Raw genomic sequence first — 25,441 nt, forward strand, 5'->3', positions numbered from 1 at the left:
TGCTGATGGCAAGGAATAATGAGAATTGCAATCTCACAACATCTGAAGGAACACAGATTCCTTATCACCATTCTGGTGCCTTCATTTCTACACTGAATATAAACACTGATATAGTTACAATAGCCTCTCATATTCTCATAGTGTGTCTTAATGATCAATTTGTTTTATATAAACATTAGTAAATTGAAAATAGTTCAGAATATATGCAACAAAATCTGTTCTTCCACTATGAAGAAAGCCCTAGATGTTACCTTCTTGCTTTTGTTGTCATGCCAACAACAATGTATTCCAAACAATTCTGTGCCTTTGTAATGCTAAATAATATTCTTGTATAACACCTAGGAATTTAATTTCAGCTAAAAAATGCAAGTGTAAATATCTGCCCTATTTAGGCATAATTTAATACTGACATTTTACATTAACTCAAATAATTATAATCAAGCAAACATCTGATGCTTGTATTCATTATCTTTTCTCTCTTTCTCATGCTGAGCGCAAATAACTGAAATTGGTCTTTTGATTTGACATGGGGGAAATTTTCTGTGCAGTTTCTTACAAAGCATTGATTTTATTCTACTGATCTTCATTGGAAATTGCTGCACATCTTGACAATAGAGTATGAACTTCTGCAATTAAGTTAATGGTGAAGTTTTAAAATAAGTTACTTAAATTAATGTGTGTGTATAAGTCTTCGGGTCACCTGCTGACATATGTTAAACCTATGAATTCCACAGGGTTTTCTTAGATAAGGAATATTCAAAGGTGGTTTTGCCATTCCCTCCACCCTAAATATAGCCTACAACCTCTTCTATTATTTGGTGGTTTCTCATCCAAACACTAATCAGAGTTGACCTTACATAACTTCCAACATTTGGAGTATTTGGAATATACAAAATTTGGGACAACACATTGAATTGGAACAGTGGTTCTCAAACTGTGGTCCATGGACCACTAGTGGTTCGCAATAACTAAAATATAGACCTCGGCCTCACTGTTATTACATTGTTGCAACAAGAGCGACTTATCTCATGAAAGCCTCTTATAGTACCGAGGCTTATTAAATATGGTTTTCTGTAGGTGAGCCGGTGGAGACTACTGGATGTCATATTTCTGTATCAGAAACTAGAGCTGATGTGGTCTATCCAATGCAGTTTTCTGAATCAGCACCCCAAATAACCAAACTGAATCTAAAGTTACCAAAAAATGTTTCATAACCCTTTTGGTACTAATGTTGGAGAGTGGTCCCTGGTCAAAGTGGTCCCTGGTCAAAAAAATTAGAACAATGGCAAATGTGTGTAAAAAAGGTTGACATTCATACTTTGGAGTGATCCAAAGAAGAATATATATAAAATGATATTTAGGTGGTATCTCATGCTAGCAAAAATAAACAGAGGTTGTAAGAACAAATGCTAGAAATGAAAAAAAAAAACAAAAACAAAAAACAATAAGGCTCACTATTTCATCTATGGAGGATCCTGCAATAAAGCAAGAAATAAAGGGAGAGAGAGAGAGAGAAGCAGATCAATAGTGATTTTTTAAAAATACTCAATTTTGAAATCCCATTTAAACCAGAAATCTTCTTATTAGGATTGTCCAATAGGCAGATAAAATATCATGGAAAATGTTTATGTAAATAGTCACATTAGCTAGATTACTTTATGCACAGCCATAGAAAAATATAGAGTTCACCTTGGTGGAGAACTGGAAACAAAATTATTCAAAACAGCAGAAATAAGTAGGTTTACTATGTTAACAGAAAATCAATAGGTAACTTTCATGAAGACTGGTACATGTGTCTTGTATATTTGGGAGATAATGGAAATGGAATGCCTTTTTGAGCTTTGAAAATTAACTCTTGCTCATAATTATGGTGTTGAAGTTTTTTAAAATGTATACAAATAATGGTACTTAAGGTATCATCAAAACATGCATCACTAGTAGAAAAATGGGAAATCTTATTTTTATTATTCGTTTTTGCATAAGTACAGTACTTGCATTTGTTTGCTGTTTATTTATTTGTGTTTTTATTATTTTTATTTTAAAACATATGTATGTATTTTGCTTTTGCTTTTACAGTTGGGTTACTACTTTGTTGAAATAAAATGTAATAAATATGATAAAAAGAAATACAAATCTATGCACCGTGGCTTTTGGAAACAATTTTTTTAAAAAAATTACTCTCTATGTGTTTCTTAGAATTGAAATAGCAACATAATTGCTCAAAAACTACCAAATACCTCCAGAAAACAAGCAGCCGCAGCAGAAAGCAAAAAGGCAAAGTGCAGCAACTTCTTATGTGTTGTCAGACAGACACAACAGTGAGTCATTGATGCACTAAAAGGTATAAAACACATTTCCCATTATTACTGAAGAGGCAGTTAATGGTAGTTAAAATCTTTCTTTGTCAACTATTCTACTTAAAATACCACTTGTCTCATTCTGGGTTTGGTGAAATGGGCATTACATACCTTCGTTTGAATAAGGTTAGTGCATTAAAATGAATTAAAGTGAAGTTGAGAATTCATAACCAAAGTAGCATCTTGAAGCTTTAATGACAATAGGAACAATCATAGCCACCATTAATGTGCATAGTACTTTACCGAATTAACAAAAAAAAAAAAACACTCTGACATCAGCACCCCACATGTATTTGTCAGGGCATTTTTTGGAGATGTTGCTTGTCCCCTAAGCAAAATGAAGTTCTTGCTGAGCATTTAGTTGCCTTCCCACAAAGCCAGCTCGGTTCCCCCATTAATGTCACTGCTGCTGCTTATGAACAGGTTTATCCAATATTGCCATAATAGACAGGGACCTGTATAGTTACTTTGTTCTAATTGCAATGTATGGTAGTTACTAATTGAACTTAATTGGTTGCTCAGTTCCTGTTCTTTTCTATCATCACCAAATAAGCTCAGTCAGGGTATGTTGGACAAGCCTACCCAGTAATGATGGTACCTGCTGCACCATAATTACTGGAAAAGAACAAGCAGCCAAACTTAAGGCACTGGGGAGCACTTAGCATATGCTCAGCAACTTGAGCATATTCTGTAATGTATTCTGGTTATGGAACAGAGGCATCTTTGGTCACCTGGGTGGATGACTTACGAAGAGAACTACACAGGGGGAGTGTCTAGTTTTCCTATTGGTTCTCCTGGATCTCTCAGTGTCTTTCGATACCATTGACCATAGTATTCTTCTGGCCCATCTTGCTGGGATGGGACTGGGAGGCACTGTCTTACAGTGGCTCTGATCCTTCCTGGAGGCCATACCTAGAAGGTGGTGCTAGGGGACTCCTGTTTGAACCCCTGGCCATTGACCTGTGGGGTTCCTCAGAGTTCCATTTTGTCTCCCATGCTGTTTAACATATACATGAAACCGCTGGGAGGGATCATCCGAAGTTTTGGAATATGGTACCAAGGAAGCTGTCCTGAGCCTAAACCAGTGCCTGTCATCAGTAATGGTCTAGATGAAGGAAAATAAATTGAAACTTAATCCAGGTAAGACAGAGGTGTTTCTGGTCAGTCAGAAGGCAGACCAGGAAATAGGGATTCAGCCTGTTCAGGATGGGGTTACATTCGCCCTGAAGACACAGGTTCACAGTTTGGGTCCTCCTGGACTCAGTGCTGAACCTGGAAGCCCAGGTATCTATGGTGGCTGGGAGGGCCTTTGCACAATTAAAATTTGTGCACCAATGGCTCCCATTCCTTGAGAAGCCAGATCTGTCCATGGTGGTACATGCCTTAGATGCATCCTATTCGAACTACTGTAATGCGCTCTACATGGGACTGCCTCTGAGGAGTGCTCAGAAACTTCAACTGGTCCAAACAAGCTCCAGCCAGGTTGCTGTTGCATCCCAGCCATAGGTTACGTTTTCACCCATGCACCATGTAGGGGTGAAAGAATCCACTAAGTAAAGTTTATTAAGTATAAAGTAAATGATAGAAAAAGGCACAATAACAGTACAATCAAAAACTCAAAAGGCAAAACCAGTTAATCCAAATGTACTGAGCAAAGGTATGAAACAATTCCAGGAAACAACTCACAAGGATTCAGCTACTTCGCAGTTCTCTTAAAACCATTGCAAGAAACAAGGCAAAAATCCATATAATTGAAGAAAGTTATAATAGGGACTTAAAACCGGAGCATGATCTAATCCCGAACCAAAAACCATGAATACATGAACGGTGATCCAAAAATCCAGGAACTTGAAACTTAAAACAGGAATAACATGGCAAGAATGCAAAATCCAGGAACTTGAAACTTAAAACAGGAATTACATGAACAGGACCCAAAAATCCACGAAATGGGATACATGAACCAAAGGCAGAACACTTGAGAGATGTTCACACTTAGAAAGCAACATTATTCTCACAACAAGGCTAACTGGAAGGGACCCACTTAAAGCTTTAATTTCTACCCATGACATCACTTTTTGCACACCTGCTCCACTTTTGCTTATCCTGAAGCCACTGGGAAAATTTAGCCTGCCTTTGTTTTACACCCTCATGCTAATATCTCAACCTTTCTGATCTTACAAACTTGTCCTCCTCCACATTCCTCCCACGAGCAAATTCTAGCAGATTCTCATAGGGAAAACTTTCACTTTCTCTGACATCCTGAGAACTAGCAGGCAATTCATTAACACATCTTTCCATGCCACTTCTATCTCCCACAGCTTTCTCTAAAGACCCCACCAAATCTCCTACCTCATCCTCTGAGCCCTCAGAATCATTGCAAACCACAACAGTTTCTAAATTGACCTGGTTACAGGAGGTGGAAAACCCCCCTGTTGCAGCAGTTCCACTGGTTGCCAGTCTGATTCTGGGTACAATTCAAAGTGCTGGTTATGACCTTTAAAGCTCTAGACACTTCAGGTCCAGGCTATTTGGGTGATTGCATCCCTTCTACGAATCTGCCCAGACCCTTAGATCTTCAGGAGAAGCCCTTCTCTCAGTCCTACTTTTACCACAAGTTTGTTTGGTGGGAACAAGAGAGCGAGCCCCCCTTCTCAGTGGCTGCCTCTTGATTCTGGAACTCCCTGCCCAGGGAAGCCAGAATGGCACCCTCCCTGGTGTTCTTCCAGTGGCAGGCTAAAACCTTCCTATTTAGGCTTTTGAAGATGAAGATGTTAAAGATCAATTCGAGGGGTGTTGTGGTTTTTAACTTCAATTTTGTTTTAATGGTTTTTAACTGGGAATTTTAAAATACTGTTTATACTTAATCCTGTTTTAATATTCGTATATTTGTATATTTTAAATGGTTATGCTGATGCTTTTTTCTTAAACCGCTTTGAGTCCCCTTTGGGGGAGATAAAGCGTGGTATTAATAAATATAATAACAAAAATATAATAACAATAAAAATAATATCTGCAGCACACCTGAAGACAAACCCCAATAATGTCTGTGGCACACCTGACAACAAACCCCAGTCCAGAATTCAAAATCACTAGGATCAAGTCATTTCAAGTAAATTAGTTTAGCTCCTGTATTGAAGGATGGTTTGTGTTAAGGCTTGGTGGAAAATGGCTACATTGGTGCGTGCTGCCAAAACATTATGTGGGTATTGTCTAGAAATTAATATGTTTTTTTGCCCCATATGACTATTTTTTATTTATAGACAGATACAGACAGGGGTACTTAACTAGATATGTAAAATTCATTTCTTTAATTAACCAAGATGTATTTACTTATCCTGTATGTCTTATCACATATGATTCTAAATATAAACTTTATTTTATATCTAGGGGAATGGGTGTGTGCTCCTTAATTTCACCATGAGAATAATTTAACATATATTTTTCATGTATCATGTTGATAAGCATTTCAATCAAACTCCCAGATTTTGAAAAGAGAGAAGACGAAGAAGAATATTGTGGGAGTTATAGCCTAGTAGCATGATATGTGTGTGTTCTTGTTCCAAATTTAAAGGGGATGATTGCTAGTTAGAGTCCACCCTTTGAGTGGTAGTAAGATCTGCCATCTGTGTCATTGTATGGACATTTACTTCCCCAGAAAAAGAAAAAGTGAGAAGAAACACATTCTCAGATATTTCTTAGCTCTTCCTTTCCTATCAGCAGGCAATACTGCCATCCTGTGGACCCTAGCTAAAACTGAACTGCCATACTAAAAACTGAAAAATATGTGTACTTTGTGATACATATTATGTGTCAGGATCATGCTCCAAGTCCAGAAGGAAGGAAGGAAGGAAGGAAGAAAGGAAGGAAGGAAAGAGTATGAACTTCCTTCATAATATACTCATGGTAGCAACCACCTCTTTTCTATCCTGGATGTCCATATATTCCTGCTTCTTGGCAGGGGATTGGACTGGATGGACCATGAGGTCTCTTCCAACTCTATGTTTCAATTATGATTCTACACATCAGGGAACAGAAGCATATCTATACCTGAACCTCACTGTAGGGTCTTCTGACAGTGCAGTCTGATGCATATCTACTAAAAAAAAAGTTCTGCATGTACTCACTGAACAATACAGGCAAGTAAATACATAAAAAATAACAGCGTAAATGTTCCTGGGAAAGTAACCTCTAAGGAAAGAGTGAAGAGAGTGTGACCTACAGCTTCGACTCATTTTTGTTGGTTTTTTGTTCTGCCTAAGCGTTTCATACACTCCAGCTACACCCTTAAATTATTTATTACAGATGAAAACATACCTCAGAAATTCTCTGAAATCCTAATTAATTTCTGAGAATTTCTGAAATTTCAGAAAATAACCTGGGAACAGACTCTTGTCACTTCTGATTTTTGTCAAGTTTTCAGTTCTGGCCCAGAGATGTACAAAAATGGCCACCATAGTTGGACATGCCTTCTGCAGATCTCTTTTGTATGCCATGTTCTGGGCTGTTTCTTCATATTATAATACACAACAAGTAGAGTTGGAACTATTCTAAGGAAAGTTTGGACTTTCATTAGCAGAGTGCAATATATTGGGGATGAATGGGCAGTGGCAGTAGCCTATTTATTTATTTATTTCTGAGATTTCTGTACCGCCTTTTTCCAGAGCAGACCCAAAGTGGCTCACATCATCTTTAAAAATATACATAGTAGAAACATAAAACCATTAACTAGAACAGACAATAAAAGTTCCAAGAATGCTCCTTAGCAACTTCTGTATTATAAACAATAAAAGTTAAAATTAGTCTAAAATTCCCCATATGATCGCAAAGTGCCTGACTTCAGTTAAAAGTTGCTTCAAGTCTTCATATCTTTCCTAAATGACATAAATACAGATACATCTAGCTGACATCTTCTGCTCTATATTCATGATACTCAGTGATGGCTGGTGGCATCCATATCAGCAGGAGGCCGATGATGTGGTTTTATTTTTAATTTTAAAGGAGTTGTACAGGTGCTGAATTCTATCATGAAATTGGTGTCAGCATCCTGGATAACTGCTTTAAAGTTTACACTGAAATCTAAAATGAATTTGTCACCCCTCTGGCATGGAAACCACCATACTGCCCAAACTAGCCTTCTGTCCTCGGGGTATTGTAGAGAATGCAATGCTATTACTTGTCTTGATATAAGATTCAAACTTCAAGTCCAGTCAGCTTCTGTGTGTTGAAGCAGGGGAAAAATGCAACAAATTATCCTGTATTTCAAGTTGAAAAATGTTTTGGTTCAACCTTAATACCTATTTCAAAGATGACTGTAAGAATACAAACTGATTAGACAATGTAATTCTAAGACAATTTCTATGGATGTGGCAGGGCTCTTAATGAAACCCATTTATTTACAGCTGTTTTTGTTTATTCGTTCAGTCGCTTCCAACTCTTAATGACCTTATAGACCAGCCCATGCCAGAGCTCCCTGTTGGCCGTCACCACCTCCAGCTCCTTCAGAGTCAAGCCAGTCACTTCAAGGACTCATTGCACCATACTAAGCCAGTCACTTCCATCCATCTTGCCCTTGGCCAGCCCCTCTTCCTTTTCCTTCCATTTTCCCCAGCATCATTGTCTTCTCTAAGCTTTCCTGCCTTCTCATTATGTGGCCAAAGTACTTCAACTTTGCCTTTAATATCCTTCCCCCAAATAAGCAGTTTAGCTTTATTTCCTGAAGACTCGTTGGATCTTTTCATGGTCCAAGGCACAGAAGACTACATATATCCTGCTCCTTGTGTAAGGCACCACAGTAGAAAAGACCAGGATATAGAGTAATGGCTTCAAACTACAGGAAAGGAGATTCCACCTAAACATGAGGATGAACTTCCTGACTGTCAGAGCTGTTCAGCAGTGGAACTCTCTGCCCTGAAGTGTGGTGGAGGCTCCTTCTTTGGAGGCTTTTAAACAGATGGATGGCCATCTGTTGGGGGTGCTTTGAATGCAATTTTTCTGCTTCTTGTCAGGGGGTTGGACTGGATGGCCCACAAGGGCTCTTCCAACTCTATGATTTCATGAAATCCTATTCATTTTCACTAGGATGAATCTTGATTGTCCCAAGCAATCAGATTGCTTGTGGTCATTTCCAGTCCATCAAAAATAGACTCTCTTGTGCACTAATGAGTGATTATTCCAAACTCTCTACTGAGATACAGCTCTTAAATGTTAAATCTGGGAGTTAGATGGAGGGAGTCAGCTAAATCCAATGTGAAATAATGTAGTCATCTCTGAAACAGTAACAGTGTCCACATTAAACTGGTCTTTTTCCTCTCAGTTCTGGCCTTCCAGATCTTCATATGCAATATATTCTTCTATAGGGTTCCATGTAGACATGTGGAGTCTGGCCCGTAGCCAGGATTTTGATTTGGGGGGGGGGGGGGGCTGAGTCTGAGTGAAAGAGGGTCTACTCTAGCAAACCTTTTGTATCGTTACCCCAATGCCCCCATGCATATGAGATATATTGAGCATGGTGATCAGATCATGATATTAATAAACATAACAGTTTAAATAATGTACCAGTAAGGCATTTTCGCGAGCCACCATGAGAATTGGGGGGGGGGGGGGCTGAAGCCCCCAAAGCCCCCCCCCCCCCCCCCCCCCCCGGCTACATGCCTGCGTGGAGTATTCTCAAATGGAGACTTATCCACATCCTTCCTATCCTAGAAACATGAGGATGATTTCTGCCTCAGTTTTTTTTCCTGCCCCCAAACGGTCTAACTCACAATAAGCTCTCTGACATACAATCATAGTATCATAGAGTTGGAAGAGACCACATGGGCCATTTAGTCCAACCCCCTGCCATGCAGGAAATTGGCAGGTTGTAGTCACAAATCTTCTCAGTTCATCTAACCCAAATTAGTATAGGCTTCTCAGTAGACACATAACAAATTACTCTATAGTCTACATAACTTTCTATGAATCTTTTATATAATATACCAGGTTGATACTTTAATACACATATGCTAATTCTTACAATATTGTAACAATAGTAGTCTTGAAATGCTTAGTATTTTTCATTTATCAGTCATTAAATAAATTTTAACTGCTGGAAATCAATTTGCTTGCCATTGTTTAACAGATTAATTTTTCACATAGTGAAAGAGCAGATCATTACATTTACCCGACAGTAGAGGTCTCCCTTGTTCAACAAAAAGAGATTTCATGAGCATTTTTACCATCTTAGTTCTATAATTTTGGATTCAAGGTGTGAATTAATATGGGTGTCTAATCTTATTTCTTTGATTCTTCAAAATCTCAGAAGAAATCAGGAAACCATGGGTTTGAGACAAGCATGTGGAATACTTAGTTCTCCCACAGAACCTCATTGCACTATAGTATAGCATGCATCTATGATCCTATACCAATGTTTCGCAACCTTCCTAATGTCGTGACCCCTTAATACAGTTCCTCATGTTGTGGTGACCCCCAATCAGAACATTGTTTTTGTTGCTACTTCATAACTGTAATTTTGCTACTGTTATGAATCATAACATAAATATCTGATATGCAGGATGTATTTTCATTCACTGAACCAGATTTGGCACAAATACCCAATACGCCCAAATTTGAATACTGGTGGTTCAAATGGGGGAGGTTTGTTTTTTGTCATTTGGGAGTTGTTGTTACAGGGATTTATAGTTAACCTATAATCAAAGAGCATACTGAACTCCACCAATGATGGAATTGAACCAAACTTGGCACACAGAACTCCTATGACCAACAGAAAATACTGGAACGGTTTGGTGGGCATTGACCTTGAGCTTTGGAGTTGTAGTTCACTTACATCCAAAGAACACTGTTAACTCAAACAATTATGGACCTTCACCAAACTTGGCATGCATACTCAAAATGCTCAAATGTGAACACTGGTGGAGTTTGGGGAAAAGAGACTTGACATTTAGGAGTTTTAGTTGCTGGGATTTATAGTTTACCTACAATCAAAGAACATTCCAAATCCCACCAATGATACAATTGGACTAAACTTCCCACACAGAACCCCCATGACCAACAGAAAATACTGTGTTTTCTGATGGCCTTTTATGACCCCTCTGACACCCCCTCATGACCCCCTAGGGATCCCGACGCCCAGATTGTGAACCACTGTCCTATACATTAAATCTATTCTTCACTGCATAAAAGGTTTTGTGGAAAAACTGAATGTTTCACCTTAGTAGAAATGGAATTTTCTAGATTAACGAAGAATAATATATTTTACAGAATCATGCAGTAAAAAAACCAGTATCTATCTGACACTGGTTTTTTTACTGCATGATTCTGTAAAATATATTATTCTTCGTTAATACATGTCTCTTGGTGTTCAGAGAATATAAAACTCAGATTTTAGCTAGCAAACAACAGCTGGCCAGCTTTGTTGTTTGCTCTTTCCCTGTCTTCTTGTACGCATACTCCTTGGTCTGCAAATAAACTAAGATGGAACTTTATGACGTTTTTGGTATGAAGCCAATACTTAAGAGAAACATCTCACAACCTTACTCACACAGGAAAGCTCATGCAGTTTGTGACTCATCAAACCAAACTCAGTTCAAAAACAACAGTCTCTTCCATTGTTGCTTCCAGGAAGCTGGCATCCAGCATCATTCTGCCTTTGAACACGGAAACTGACTGAACTCTTGATGGATCCACAAATCTGGTGGATTCACAAACTTAGCTAATAGAATTCAGTCACTTATTGGATATACACAGTGGTTTGCCTTGCTAAGCTTTGTATAGTTAAAGTCTTTACCCATCAAATTCCCATATCTTACCAAGCTCCTTCTTTGAGCTGAAATAAGGGTACAACAATTATGCAACAACATTATATAGAAATGACAATCTCATCAATCCTCATTCTGTTTTCTGAGGAGTAAAGAAGTTTTCCTTGTTTAAGTGCACAAAATAACTAGTTTGTATCTTGGCTGTACAGTATTCTAAACAACCTGGAAATGTTAAGGTTAGCCTTTTGGAAAATAACAGCTGTAAGCAACGATCTGTCACTAACTTCAAGGGCTCACAGGAATCACTGTAAGTAGTGGAGTTGTGATACCTCTCAGGAAGGCTGAAATAACATTTTTAAATAAAAGGAAACCCTCCATACTCAAACTGGTTTGGTATAATTTTTCTAAAGCACAGGAAAATATAGTCTATTCTTATTCTGATATGAATCCCAGGAGAGTAGCAACAAAAACAACAAAGACTTTTATGACACCTTGAACACTAAACATTTTATTGTGGCATGAGCCTTTGTGGACTACAGCCCATTTAATCAGATTTATGGATCTTTTACCTCATCTGGTAGATTATTGTTGACATTGAAGTAGAGAGGGGATGATTAAATCCTCCTTAGGTATCTCCAATAGGACGGTGTCCAGCTGACAGTAAAAAAAAATCCTTGATGTCTTCACCAGCATCTAGTTTTGGTGTGTAGGCACTTATGATAGTTACCTGCTGTTTTTTGGCAAGATAAATTTGTTGGATTGAGAGTCATTTGTTAATGCCAATGGGTGCTTTAGACAGATGCTTCATGAAGTCATTACTGACAGCAAAGCCAACTTCATGTATTCTTCATTCTTGTTTAGGCAGTCCCTTCTAGAAGCAGGTGTAGCCTCCCTTTTCTCCCTTCAGCAGTCCCTCTACTGCTCTCTGAGTCTCTTGGAGCACTGCTATATCGATGTTGCTCCCTCAGCTCCCTTGCAACAATAGCAGTCCTGTGTTCAGGATGTTCATTGTCTGTCTTATCCAACAGTGTCCATATGATCCACATTCCAGAATCCATTTGTCTTTTTTGACCTCAATGTTTTGACCCCTCTGGATGTAGCAGTCCAGTCAATGATAAGGAAGGCAGACTATGTTTAGGGCACCTTTTATAGCCCCCTCCCCATATGGGGTGAGCAAACTGGATCCTAAATAGGGTTGCTCAGCCATGTATACAGCTGCCAGACTGCTCAATTGTGTCAGACCTTGAGGCAGAACAACTGAATCCATATCCACTGCCCATGTGCCAATCTGTGCCTAGGGACTTCCAGATTTCACAGTCCTGCCCCCATTGCCACTCACCGATCGCCATTGGACTTTTGTTGGTTTGTTGTACCATGTTCCACCTGCTCTGCCATTGTGCTTGGTTTGTGACAGGGCAGCCCCTGTGATCTGGCTGTCCTGGAAGACCTCCCTGGGAGCACAAGACTCCAATGGCTGCATATGCAGGTTCACTGGAACACATGAGCCCCTTCACCATGACAAGGTGACAATTCATCAAGAGGGAAACATGCCTAGAGTGTACAATGTATACGAGAAGACTTTTAGATCATTTTGCATAGAATATTATGTACAGTTTTCTGGGAGTATGCTGCAGTCAATAATACTTTTTTCTGATGAAACATGAATAAAAACAAACTATCATCATCATCATCATCATCATCATCATCAGTTACCCACGTCTTCACATGAAGTGGGGCACAACATAGTTAAAACACATAAATAAAAACAAAGCACCATAAAATACATATATTAAAAAGATAGAACACAGAATAAAATACCAGTACTAACAAAATGTAAATTTAAAATTCATAGTTTAAATTTACTGGGTAGTCCTGCCAAGAAGAGATAGATCTTCAATTCTGTTTCAAATCCTGACAGTTCATTTAGCTGTTCATCTTTTCCAGCAGGTCATTCCACAGTCCAGGGGTAGCTGATGAAAAGGTTGGGTTCTGGCTGAAGTAAATGTTCCCCAGAGGACCTAAGTGTATGGAGCACATTATACAGGAGAAAGCATTAAAGGTTGTAACCAATACTGCATACTTCTTCAGAAACGTATTGACAACCAATAGAGTAATTTTAATATAGGTGTAATATGTTCATTCCTAGATGTTCCCTTATTTATTTATTTATTTATTTATTTACAGCATTTTTACCCTGACCTTCTCAACCCCCCCGGGGGGGGGGGGGGACGACGATTCAGAGCAATTAACAAAGGCAGCAATTCGATGCCACAATCAATAACACAGTATAAAACCATAAATACATACAGAGTTAAAGCAATAGCAATTAATTATAGCCAATTGGCTGCCATGCTTTATGATGATGATGATGATGTTTATTTATATGTTTTGAACTAAGTGGAGTTTCCAAATTTGGTATAGAGGTAGCCTAATGCACAGCACATTGCGAAAATCCAAACTTGTGGTAACCAGCACTTGTACTACCATAAATAAATAAATAGTCATACTTCTGACATCAAAAAAGAGAATAATAAAATTGAGTGTGGGATCACTTCAGTCTCCCAGGACACTCTGTCTCTGCCCTCAATGTTACCACACTGGAATGGAGAAGAAAAAACTTCAAATAATGATTCCAACAAGAAAGGGCTAAGAATTCACCATGAGATGAATTTCTTATCCCCTGTGACATGAATTGGGTCGGTGTCTTTTTATCACACAGCTGTATAAAATCCACATTGAACTGGGTTATATAGCAGTGTAGACTCAGATAACCCAGTTCAAATCAGATATTGTGGGTTATCTGTTTTGATATTCTGGGTTATATGGCTGTGTGGAAGGGCTCTAAATGTACCAATCATCTCATTCATTCGAGGATGCTTGTACCCAACTACTACTTATTAATATAATGAAAATGGTCACTGTGTGTATTTACTACATTTCAGTTCATTCTGACCTTGCAAACTACAATTGCCCCCTCTGTACTACAGTGTCAACAATAATATACCAGATGAGGAAATAGATCCATAAATCTGATTAAACGGGCTGTAGTCCGCAAATCTCATGCCACAATAAAATGCTTTATTGTGAAATCATCCTCTTGGGTGATTTTGATGCCAGAGTTAGATGAGTTTTGACCTGTGGCCAAGGACTATAGAGAAAGACAGAATTGGAAACAGCAACACAAATGGCAACCTACTTCTCAGCAAATGTGTGGAACACAACCTTGACCTCACCAACACACTCTTCTGCCAGAAAAACAAGTTTTAGACATCATGGAAACCCCAGCTGAAGCATTGACGCCTCTTACATTATGCAATTATACATGCCAGAGATGACCACAATGTGCTTCTCACAAGAGTCATGACAACCACTGATGGCTGCTTGACAGACCACAGGTGAATTCAATCCACAATGACCATCAAGACTGCCCCCAAATGCAGACTCCAAGAAAGAAAGATAAGATATAAGATGAGCACTCAAGCCTTTCAAGATTCCTCTAAATGAGCCCCTCTCCAAACAACACTCAAGGATCATCTACCCATGGAACACCCTGAAAACATTGAGGAACGTTGGAATAAATGGGAGACATCTATCATTACAACCTGTGAAGAAACCATTGGATACCAAACTAAGAAACATCAAGACTGATGTGATGAAAATGATAATGAGATCCAAGAAAAGGAAAGTCTTCCAAATATGGCAAAAGGACATCAAGTGTGCTGCTAAGAAAAAAAGATCTATACTAGTGCAAAAACTGAAGTCCAAAGAATGACCAGAGAACTTAAGAACATTTGGTGGTCAAAAAAGGCTCAGGAAACCCAACACCTCACAAATGTCTATGATTCATGGGGATTCTTTAACATCACAAAGATTATTTATGACCCAACACATCATGGCCTACATCCTCTATGCTCATCAGATGGAACTAAACCTCTAAAGAAAGAAAAATCATTTTCAAAGGCAATGTTCTGTTAAAAATCAAATGCCCTGATAAATTTGTGAACATCTTATGGCTCTTCCATGATGACATGATGGCAATAGTCATGAACAGCAATGACTCCCAAAGTGACACATTTAATGTGGGATCAAGTGTCAAATGGGGATGTGTGATTGTCCTAACCTTATTTTCCATTTTCATAGCTATGATTTTGCACCTTGTTGATGGGAAACTTCCTACCCGCATGGAAATTGCCTATCAGACAGGTGGTAAACTACAAGAAAGGAGATATCATCTGAACATTAGGAAGAACTTCCTGACTGTGAGAACAGCTCAGCAGTGGAACTCTCTGCCCCAGAATGTGGTGGAGGCTCCTTCTTTGGAAGCTTTTAAACAGAAGCTGGATGGCCATTTGTCAGGGGTGCTTTGAATGCAATTTTCCTGCTTCTTGGCAGGGGGCTGGACTAGATGGCCCATTAGGTCTCTTCCAACTCTATGATTCTATTATTCTATATTTAATCTCAGCAGCCTGAAAGCCAAAACCAGGGTCACAACAATGTCTACTATAGAACTGCAATATACTGATGATAATGTAGTCTGTGCTCATTCAGAAAAAGACCTACAAGCCACTTTAAATACCTTTTCAGAAGCATACAAAAGGCTTGACCTCTCATTGAACATTGAGAAAACCAAAGTGCTCTACCAGCGGGCACCAACCAGTCCATCTGTAATGAGAAAAATTTAGGGTACTGGTGTAACATTAGAAAATATTGACCATTTCCGCTACCCTGGTAGCCACCTCGCCACAAAAGTCAACATCAACAGCAAATTACAACATCATCTGAGCTCTGCAAGTGCAGCGTTTTTTCAAATGAAGCAGAGAGTGTTTGAGGTATGGGCATCAAGATACTTGTTATAAGCCTGTGAAATGTGGACAGTATACAAATGTCAATCTCACCTTCTCAAATATTTCATCAGTGCTGCCTACAAAAAACCCTGTAAAGACAGGTGGGAAAATGTCAGCATTTGTCGCAACTCAGGGTAGCTTCACCTTGCTCAAGACACCACCACACACCAAGGCTGTAGGTTTTGTAGTTTATTGAGAAAAAGCAAAATCAAAACAGAGAAATAAAGATGCAAAAGTTCAATAGGCAAAACAGAGTTTTAAATGCAATGGCAAAATTTCCAAGATCCAAAGACAAATAACATGAGGCATAATCCCTTAGCAATGGTCAAACATGAATCCATGGCAAACAGGTAAAATCAGGATCAAAATCCAAGTCTCAAAGAAGCCAGGAGCGTTCCGCAAAAGCCAAGGTAATTCCACAGAAGTTAACAGGGAAAGAGCAACATTGGACCTACCTGTCGTCTACATCATTAAATAAGTTTCCCTGACATAAAGCATTGCATTGACCTTTGGCTTCACACTTGCTTGCAAGACGTGTGCTTCTGCGAATTCTTAATTGCAAATGATCCTGTCTACTCATTAATTCACTGTTATCTTCAAGGCTAAACAACTCATTATCTTGGCCCAACTGGGCCTGATCACTCTGGGAACCGAAAGGAGTCTCCACTTGCACTTGTAGAGTTTCACTATCTCTATCAAAAGGCACATTGCTTTCCCTGGGGAACAGGCTTGCTGTTTGTTCTTCAGAAGCCACACTATCAGCCTCGTCTGGAACATGTACAGGAAACTGTAACCCATCAGCCTCCTCATCATCCTGCAGAAAGTCAGGCTCAGAAGGCCCAGCAGGCCCAGAAGGCCCAAACAATTCAGTCTCAGACTCAGGCTCAGACTGAGCCACAACAGCATTCAAGAAGCAGGAAAGACAACCAGCACTGAAGCAATGATCCTCTGCCATCAACTTTGCTGGAATGGCCACGTTGTCCGAATGTCAATTACAGTCTCCCAAAACTGTAATTTGAAATATCTGAAATATAATCTACAAAACAGTTACTCTACTCTCAACTCAAGAATGGAAAATGGAAAGTTGGTGGACAGCAAAAGAAATTTAAAGATGGGCTTAAAGCTAACCATAAAAACTGTGGAATTGACACTGAGAACTGGGAAGCCCTGGCCCTAGAGCATTCTAACTGGAGTTCAGCTGTTACCAACTGTGCCGTGGAATTCGAAAAAGCACAAATGAAGGGAGAAACATGTCAAGAAGAAGGAACAAGCATGTCAAGAAGAAGGAACATCAAGCCAACCCTTGTTGGGACTGGAAATAGATGTCCTCACTGCAAAAGAACATGTGGATCCAGAACAGATCTCTGCAGTCACCTATGGACCCACTGCCATTACTCTATACTTGAAAGGTAATAATATTCTGTTGTGAGTGATAGCCGATGATGATGATAGGCATGTTTCTTAAAGAAAACTTCAGGTAATTACGGAAGTTTTTTAAAATATCATTTTGTGAGATGAGGTTGGATCTAGTTTCACAAGACCAATCTAATTCCTTAAAATAACAGTACACATAATATTTTACAAAAGGGCTATCCTCCATCTGTCGACTGAAGCAAAGAGAAATGTATTCTTAGCTTTCCTCCAAATGGTTGACATAGGAACCATTTCCTAGTTTTTAAAAAGTCCCATAAATGCACTTTAACTATACTCCTATTCATACTTACCTGAGAATAATTCTCATTGAGCACAGTGGTTTTGACATTGAAGTAAACATACATATGAGTACATAGCTGTTTTAACTTGGCGAAAGGCTTTATATGTATTTTATTTTACATGTATTTTTAACTTACTGTTTTATATATGTTGTTTTAAAATGTTTATTCACTGTTAGCCATTCTGACTCCCTCCAAGGAGGTAGAGAAGAAAGGGATATAAAAGCCCTAAAATAAATAAATAAATAGCTTATATTTAAATGAATTTTATGTCAACTTTATGTCAATGGCCAGAGGCAGAGTTCATCTCAACCATGGAAACCTATTGCATGACCGTTTGCAAGTCACACTCTCTCAGCCTCAGAAGGTTTCAAAGGCAAACCCCATCTGCACAAATCTTTCCAGAAACACTCTGTCATAGGTTTCTCATAAGTCAGAAACAACTTCAAGGCATACAGGAACAAAGTCAACAACAAGAATCTTGTTAGAGACATATTTGCACTTTCCATATTCTTATATCCTGTTTTGACCAGGAGGAAGAGTCCCTTGTGTGCCACTCAAAATATACTGTCATTTCATAATAGTCACCATTGCATAATAGCCACACTCCCATTTTTGGATAAAGCAGGATACAAATAAATAAATAAATAATCCCATATTTGGTATTTATTTATTCCTTGCAGAATTGCCCCGAGTCCCCTTGGGGAGATAGGGTGGGTTCCAAATAAAGTCTTCTTCTTCTTCTTCTTCTTCTTCTTCTTCTTCTTCTTCTTCTTCTTCTTCTTCTTCTTCTTCTTCTTCTAGCTGCCCTTGGAACCCACATAGCTCCAAGCTGCAGGTGTATGGGTGGGTGAAGGCTTGAGAATTGGAGACTTCCCTCAATTGCTGCCAACCAATTGAGGCCTCCTAGTTCTCCCTGGCAGGCAGGCATGGGTGAGCAAGGCCTATGGGGCCTCCTTTGGCTAACAGCAACTGAAGGAGACTGTAGAACTTGCTCACCCGTATATGCAAGTGGGCGACAGCTACTGAGCCTCCTTCTGTTGCCAGCAGCCAAGGGAGACCCAATAGCTCATGCTGTCAGGTGAACCTTCATCCACCCACATGTCTGCTGGTGAGAGATAGGAGGCATCCAGGAGCTAACAATCCCACATCTGTGAGAAGGAAGTGCTAGGAAGTCCTGGACCTAATTATATATGTGCCTTCAAGTCACTGGTTGACCCCACAAATGTCATAGGTTTTTCTTAGGTAAGAAATACTCAGAGGTAGTTTTGTAGTTTCTTCCTCTGAAATATAATCTACAACACCTGATATGTACCAGTAATGAATTCATTAGGTATCATATGAAGTTATTTCAGTCCTCTAAGGCTATAGTCACATGCACACTTTGAAGCAGGTAAGTCTGTTTAAATACAGTGGGACTTCTGAGTTGATATATAAAGAACTGTGTTGTTAAGCAGTATATAATTGCTAATCATCAATTAATATAACCATTCTAACATTATGTGTATGTTTCATTTTAAGTTTATAGGGCTTCCAAGGAACACGTTTAAGAAATAAATTAGTGAGTTGCAGTAAATAATAATTTTGTTATGCCTTGAAGTCGTTATGAAACAATGCAAGAAATGCTAAATATGTAGCTGTAAACCACAGGTTGAAATTAAATAATGAAATGGCCCACAGTTTCAAGCAGCAAAGTAAATTTATGAGATAATCTCTTTTGCTGCTCTTTATACATTTATATTTATATATAGTCGGAATTTGGCCATAGGTATCTCAAGATTAGGCACTTGGGTTTAAATATGATTTTCTCTGTTAGAATTGTATGTATTTTTTCTCTCCTCCCTTCTTTTATTGTATTTGTATTCTTTGCAAAATTCTCACTAATGCAAAGAAGCTTCAACGATATTTTATTGTGCATGACTGACTTGTATGGAATGCTTACCATTCGCAAGTGTGCTGTGGCAAACACCACACAGCAGGCGAAGCTTGGTATCGTTTACAGTTTGGATACCAAAATAGATTCTTCTGTTGCACTGGCTTTTAAGGAGAAGCCAGGTGTTAAGAGAAGTAGCTCACCTCTTGCTGTTTTCTCTTTGCTCATTCTTTTCTAACTGATAAGGTAGAAGGTATTCCTATTATAACTTCTTGGCTTTTCTTAATACAGATGTGACTGGGAGACTCCTTGGTTACCTTCCCTGTTCTCTTTGCTGACAAACAGAACTACTAGTCACTATTAAAAGCCAAAGCCGAGACGCTGTGTTTTATCTGAGTTAAAGATTACATCCATTCTAGCCCATTGCTTGTAATCTCCAGCTGTTGGGGGGGGGGGGGGGGAGAGAGACTGTTGTCTGGTATGACGTATGGGGTTAAGCAGCTACAGAGAGATAACCAGAGAAGATGAAAGGTGGAAGCCTCTGGAAGAATGGTTTGATTTGTTCCAAAAATCCAACCACTGGGATCTTTTTCAATGCTGAATAAAAATGATAAAGCTGTCTCATCGGAAATTTCAAAAATTCTTCCTCAAAAAGGTATGTTTCTCTGTACTTCTTGTATGTGTGTGTTAGCTGTCTTGACGCATTGAAAGTTTTGACAATTATAATCTCATCTACAGAAGTTCATTTATTTCCACATGGGGAATTTTGGATTAGTACTCCTATTTTGTAGTTCTTTCTTTTTCATGGCACTGGTACAAACAAGGGCTGCACAGTGTGGACATTGTATAAACTGTGTTTCTTGCTTGCAAACATATTTCCTGTTCTAGTGTGGATTGCAAAAAAATTGTTTTGTGTGACAGTACTGCTTCTGTTAAATAAGTGGCTTAAAGAAACAGATAATAGAGATGAGTTGAATACAGACTTAATCATACTTAGGATAGACCCCATGGAATCAGTGGGGTGGCTTATTCATGTCCCTTTTTCAGTGGGTATATTTAGTGAACTCACTAAGAAAAAGAGGTGCAAGGCAAAAACTCAAAATAGCAAGAAAGATCACAGTTATTTCAGTGTTATATTGAGGCATGTTTCCTTGTTGTTAATGGATATACAGGAAAAAAGTAGGAGCAAATTTTGTAGCAATTTTATTTAGTTATGGTAGATAATTACAGGTAACTTAACATCTGTATTAAATTATGTCTTATTGATAAATATATGAGGAAGTTTGGTATTGTTGCAATTTCCCTTTAATATGACTAAGATTTAATGCTGAGAGAAGTATGTACAATTATTGTGCATAGAGCATTATCAGCTCTCAATTACTCAATCTGTACCTGATTCTTTTCAATCATTTTAATCCACTAATAACCATAAGAAGGAGATGAGGGCTTTACAAGACCAAAAAAACCAAAAACCAAACTCACAAAAGTTTGGAAGTATGTTTGAAACAGTGTGGTTGCTCCAGGGTCAGCTAAAAACCCCTGGCAATATTTTTTTTAAAAATTGATAGCTTGCATTCCATGATTTGTTTGCTTATTGCTTCCAGTTTTAGACTTTGCATTCTCTGGATAGTGTACAAGGCATTAAAAATACACAATTTTTCTTTTAAAAATAATTTAAGTCAGGACAATGCAAAACTGAGAAAAAAATAACAGAATATGAAATCATAATCAATACCTTCTCTTTTTCACTCATAAAAAACTGTATTGTTCTCCCACTAGTGAAATCTCAAGACAAAACAACATTTTGGGTTAACTATGGCAACTTTTATTAAATGTTACCAATCAATCTCTCTGTGATCTGTCAACCAGATTTAAGGGCATGAACATAAATTTGAACTTGTACATGAACTTGAATTTGAACTTACATTTGAATTTGTTATGTAATCAAACAAGGCAATGGCCATCAGAGACCAACTCATTCTCAAACAATGGGTGAGACACCACCTTCCCCAGATGCAACTCAATGTTGCAGCAAAGGGGATCCATTAGGTGAATGATTGGAGACATCAGCATCAATCTCTCCTATCCCCTCTCTCTAACACCCTTTGCACACTTGAAGCCTATTTAGGACCTTTCTTTACCCAATTTGCTGTAAGGTAGCCCCCCCCCCACCCCCGAACATGGTGGGATTTCCTGCCCAGCCCCATTGGTGACCCTTGTAAAGTAGTAAAGTACACCCTTGAGGTGGGTGGGTCAGTGTCATCGAAGGAATGACCTGGGTGGGGAGCATGCTTCCTCTGACCCCGCCCACTACAAATCCCGGACGGGACTATTTTCTTGTCTCTTCCTTCACTGGAAGGGAACAAAATGCTTCCCTGCCCTTATGCTATGGGTAGGAAAGGAATTGGCAGCTTTCTTTCCTGTGGGTTTTCTGAAAACAAAAGTGATTATAGTTTTCACATTCTCCTGTGGCACCTATTCCATTTATGGTCATTTCCCTTTTGGTTATCTGCCCCTTTCCTCCTCCTCCTCCTCTGTCCTACAACTACCACTTTTGGCTATCCATGGCAGACATATTGTTCTTACATGTTGATTGGTGTCTGCAATGGACTGGTCCCTTTCCAATTTCAAGCCATTTTTTCTTTTCTTTTTCTTTTTTAGTTATCATTACCACATGATGAACTAGCACATTGGCAATTATTTCCAATCCTCCCCTCTCCAATCTGCAGTTTCATTTACCTGCTCCCACTTGGAAAACAGTTTTTTTATATCTTCTAAGAAATTTTGTGGTATACCATAGAATTGCATTAGAGGACTTACCAAATTCCTAAAGAAGACACTCTCTTGAAATTTCTAGGCTCTCCATTACTTGATATGCTGGGACCAGTGTTCATTTGTATCCATAGTTTCACCTATCTGTGGCCTGGCAAAGAATGTATCCCCTGCATATCCGGATGTCTTATGTATCTCAAGATAAGAAGTACCACTCCAAATACTACCCCACTGCACCCATCTTTTCTCTCTCCCTCCCCCAAATGTATGGCAACATCACAACACTTTTGGAATGACATTTTTAAACAAAATTCCTAAGAGAAAGCTTTTTAAAAAGTCTCTATACTAAAGAAGGAGCTCTCTTACTCGGTCACTGGAAATGTACTAAAAGAAAGAGCTTAGTTTTGAAGCCAAGAGCCATGTCTATATGACACATTATAGAGGCTTCCCATCAACTTCAAACAGACAGGCATAGATTGACTTTATACATAACAGAAGTCTGACTATTTTAAAATGTCCATAAATTAATGGAATTATTTTGCAGTTGGAAAATGTTGGCTATGATAGGAATTTTTGCATGATGGGGATGTTGTGCAAAAACACCCATCAGCTCCTGACAACAAATATTTTCACTCATGTGGGAAAAAGCCTCTAGCAGCAAAATAAAATCATGTTAACATGTATAAGTATGAGAAGACATTGTTAAAACGTTTGTGATTCTAAAGTCTTAACTTGGTTCCCTAAAGATAGGTACCCATAAGATAGGCACCAGGAAAGATTTCTGGTGAGGGAATTACATACATAGGCTTCCATCATGGAAGTCACAGTCTCTAATAGTTACCCACCTTGCTTCAGATGACAAGACAGACAGTGTTCCATTGCCAAATCACTTGTACTATGAAGAAATCTATATAAATAAAAAGGTAATGTTGGTTTGTGGGATTAACATAACTCAAAAACCACTGGACGAATTGACACCAAATTTGGACATGACACCTCTCAGGCCAATGAGTGACCATCACTCAAAAAACACTGAAAAACACAACAGAAGGGACATTAAAAGCAAAAAAGGCAACCCAAAAATACATTACAGCACATGCACAAAACAAACACATATATACACATATACACAAATATATACACACATATATACATATATGACCACACAAAACACATATACACAGAAAGAAGGGAGGAAGGAAGGAAGGAAGGAAGGAAGGAAGGAAGGAAGGAAGGAAGGAAGGAGAGAGAAGGAGGGAGAGAAAGAGGGAAAGAAGGAGGGTAAGAGAGAAGGAAGAAAGGAAAGAAAGAAAGGTAGAGAAGGAAGGAGAGAAGGAAATCAAAAAGTGAAAAAGGAAGAGAGAGAGAAGGAAGGAAGGAAAGAGAGAAAGAAGGCTGAAACCAAAGAGCAAAGGGAGGGGGGAAAGAAATAGAGAAGGAAGAAAGAAGAAGGGAAAGAAAAAGAGGAAAGAAAGGAAAGAGGGAGGAAAGGAAGGGGAGAAAGAGGTAGATTGGCCACAGCAATGCGTGGTGGGTACAGCAACTTCTCTATAATGTGCAAACAAAATCTACTCTCTTGTAACTTCAACCTACTAGGCCTGCTTCTATCCTCTGGGGCAGTAGAAAACAGGATTGCTCCCTTCTATCTCTGACAAATTTTGAGGTATTTAAAGAGTTCTGCCATGTTAATATTCTCTCCTCAAAAAATGAACATGAAATACCTGGTTTGATTTATGCAATTTGCAGTGTTCAAGGACCACAAACAATTTTTTGATTATATGTGTGCAAAATGATTTAGTTCTTCACCTCTGAAAATGCCCTTAGAATACATGTGGGCGTGTGTCTGTAGCTCACTGCTGAGAAACTGTTTTAGACTGATAAACTGAAGGTGGAAGCAATGGGGTGATGCGGGTGGTGAAGCATTCAATATAATTCAGAGCGGAAAAAGCAGCCAGATCATTGGTGATGCCTTGTGTCCCATAGCAACCTCTTCTCTTGTGAAAAGGTGTAGCCATGGGATACCACATAATCACATAGTAGGTTATATCCATGCATGCATGTCCCTTCTAACATTATGTGGTTCTGTTTGTTTTAGTAGACATGCTTTAAGGGAAATTTTATTATTTATTTTGGTGATGTCACTATCTTCAAGAAGGGGAAAAGGAGGACCCAAACAATTACCACAGATACTATGTTTTTGATTGTTTTAATTGTATTTCTTGGTTTTACCTGTTCTATTGCTTGATGTGTGATATCTGTCTATTTGTATTGAAACGTGGCATTGAATTTTGCCAAACTGTAAGCCACTCTGAGTCCCCCTAAGGGTGAGATAGAGTGGGGCAGAAATATAGTGAATAAATAAATAAATAAATCTACCCAGCCTGACATCAATACTAGGAAAGAGTCTGTAGCAGATTGTTAAGGAGGCAGTCTGCAATCACTTAGAAAGGAATGCTTTGATTACTAAAAATCAACATGGATTTCTCAAAGACAAGTCATGACAGACTATTTTTATCTCTTTTTAGACAGAGTTACAAGCTTGGTAGATGCAGGGATGTAGCATATCTTGATTTCAGTAAGGCCTTCAACAAAGTCCCCTATGACCTTCTTGCAAACAAACTGGTGAAATGTGAGCTAGGCAATGCTACCTTTAGGTAGATCTGTAACTGGTTAAGTGACCGAACCCAACGGGTGCTCACAAATGGTTCCTCTTCACCCAGAAAAAAGTGACTAGTGGAGTGCAGGAGGGGTTGGTCCTGGGCCTAGTACTGTTCAACATCTTTATTAATGACTTGGGTGAAGGTTTAGAGGGCATGCTTATCAAGTTTGCAGATGACACCAAACTGGGTGGAATAACTAATACTCCAGATGACATGCTCAGAATTCAAAATGGCCGTAACAGATTAAAGAGCTGGGCCAAAATCAACAAAATGAATTTCAACAAGGACCAAAGGGTTCTGGTTTTGCATGGGAAACAGTATAATCACAGTGTGGAGAGACAACACTGAATAGTATGAGTAATTTAGGCCTGGGACATTTCCAGTAAATTCTTTGGTTGGGAAGTTGCAGTTGGCTCAAGTCTCACAAAGACCTTCTAATTTCCTCAGCTGCTTTTTCTGGCTCTTGTATC

At 38.8% G+C, this 25,441-nt stretch overlaps 1 protein-coding gene across 2 annotated transcripts in view; it reads left to right on the forward strand.

The window, feature by feature from the left end:
• The window catches only part of RPS6KA2 (ribosomal protein S6 kinase A2), a 279,666-nt gene that overhangs the window by 14,579 nt on the left and 239,646 nt on the right, over nucleotides 1-25,441 (forward strand). The window contains exon 1 of one of the 2 annotated variants that reach the window (XM_060753719.2): nucleotides 20,028-20,194. The exons of the other annotated variant lie outside the window; for it this stretch is intronic. Coding sequence (XP_060609702.2) covers nucleotides 20,147-20,194 — 48 coding nt within the window. The 5' untranslated portion in view covers nucleotides 20,028-20,146. Of the gene's footprint in view, nucleotides 1-20,027; nucleotides 20,195-25,441 lie in introns of those variants that run through there. 2 annotated transcript variants of the gene reach the window in all.

Source organism: Anolis sagrei, chromosome 1, assembly GCF_037176765.1.
Source record: "Anolis sagrei isolate rAnoSag1 chromosome 1, rAnoSag1.mat, whole genome shotgun sequence".
NCBI classification, from domain to species: Eukaryota; Metazoa; Chordata; class Lepidosauria; order Squamata; family Dactyloidae; genus Anolis; species Anolis sagrei.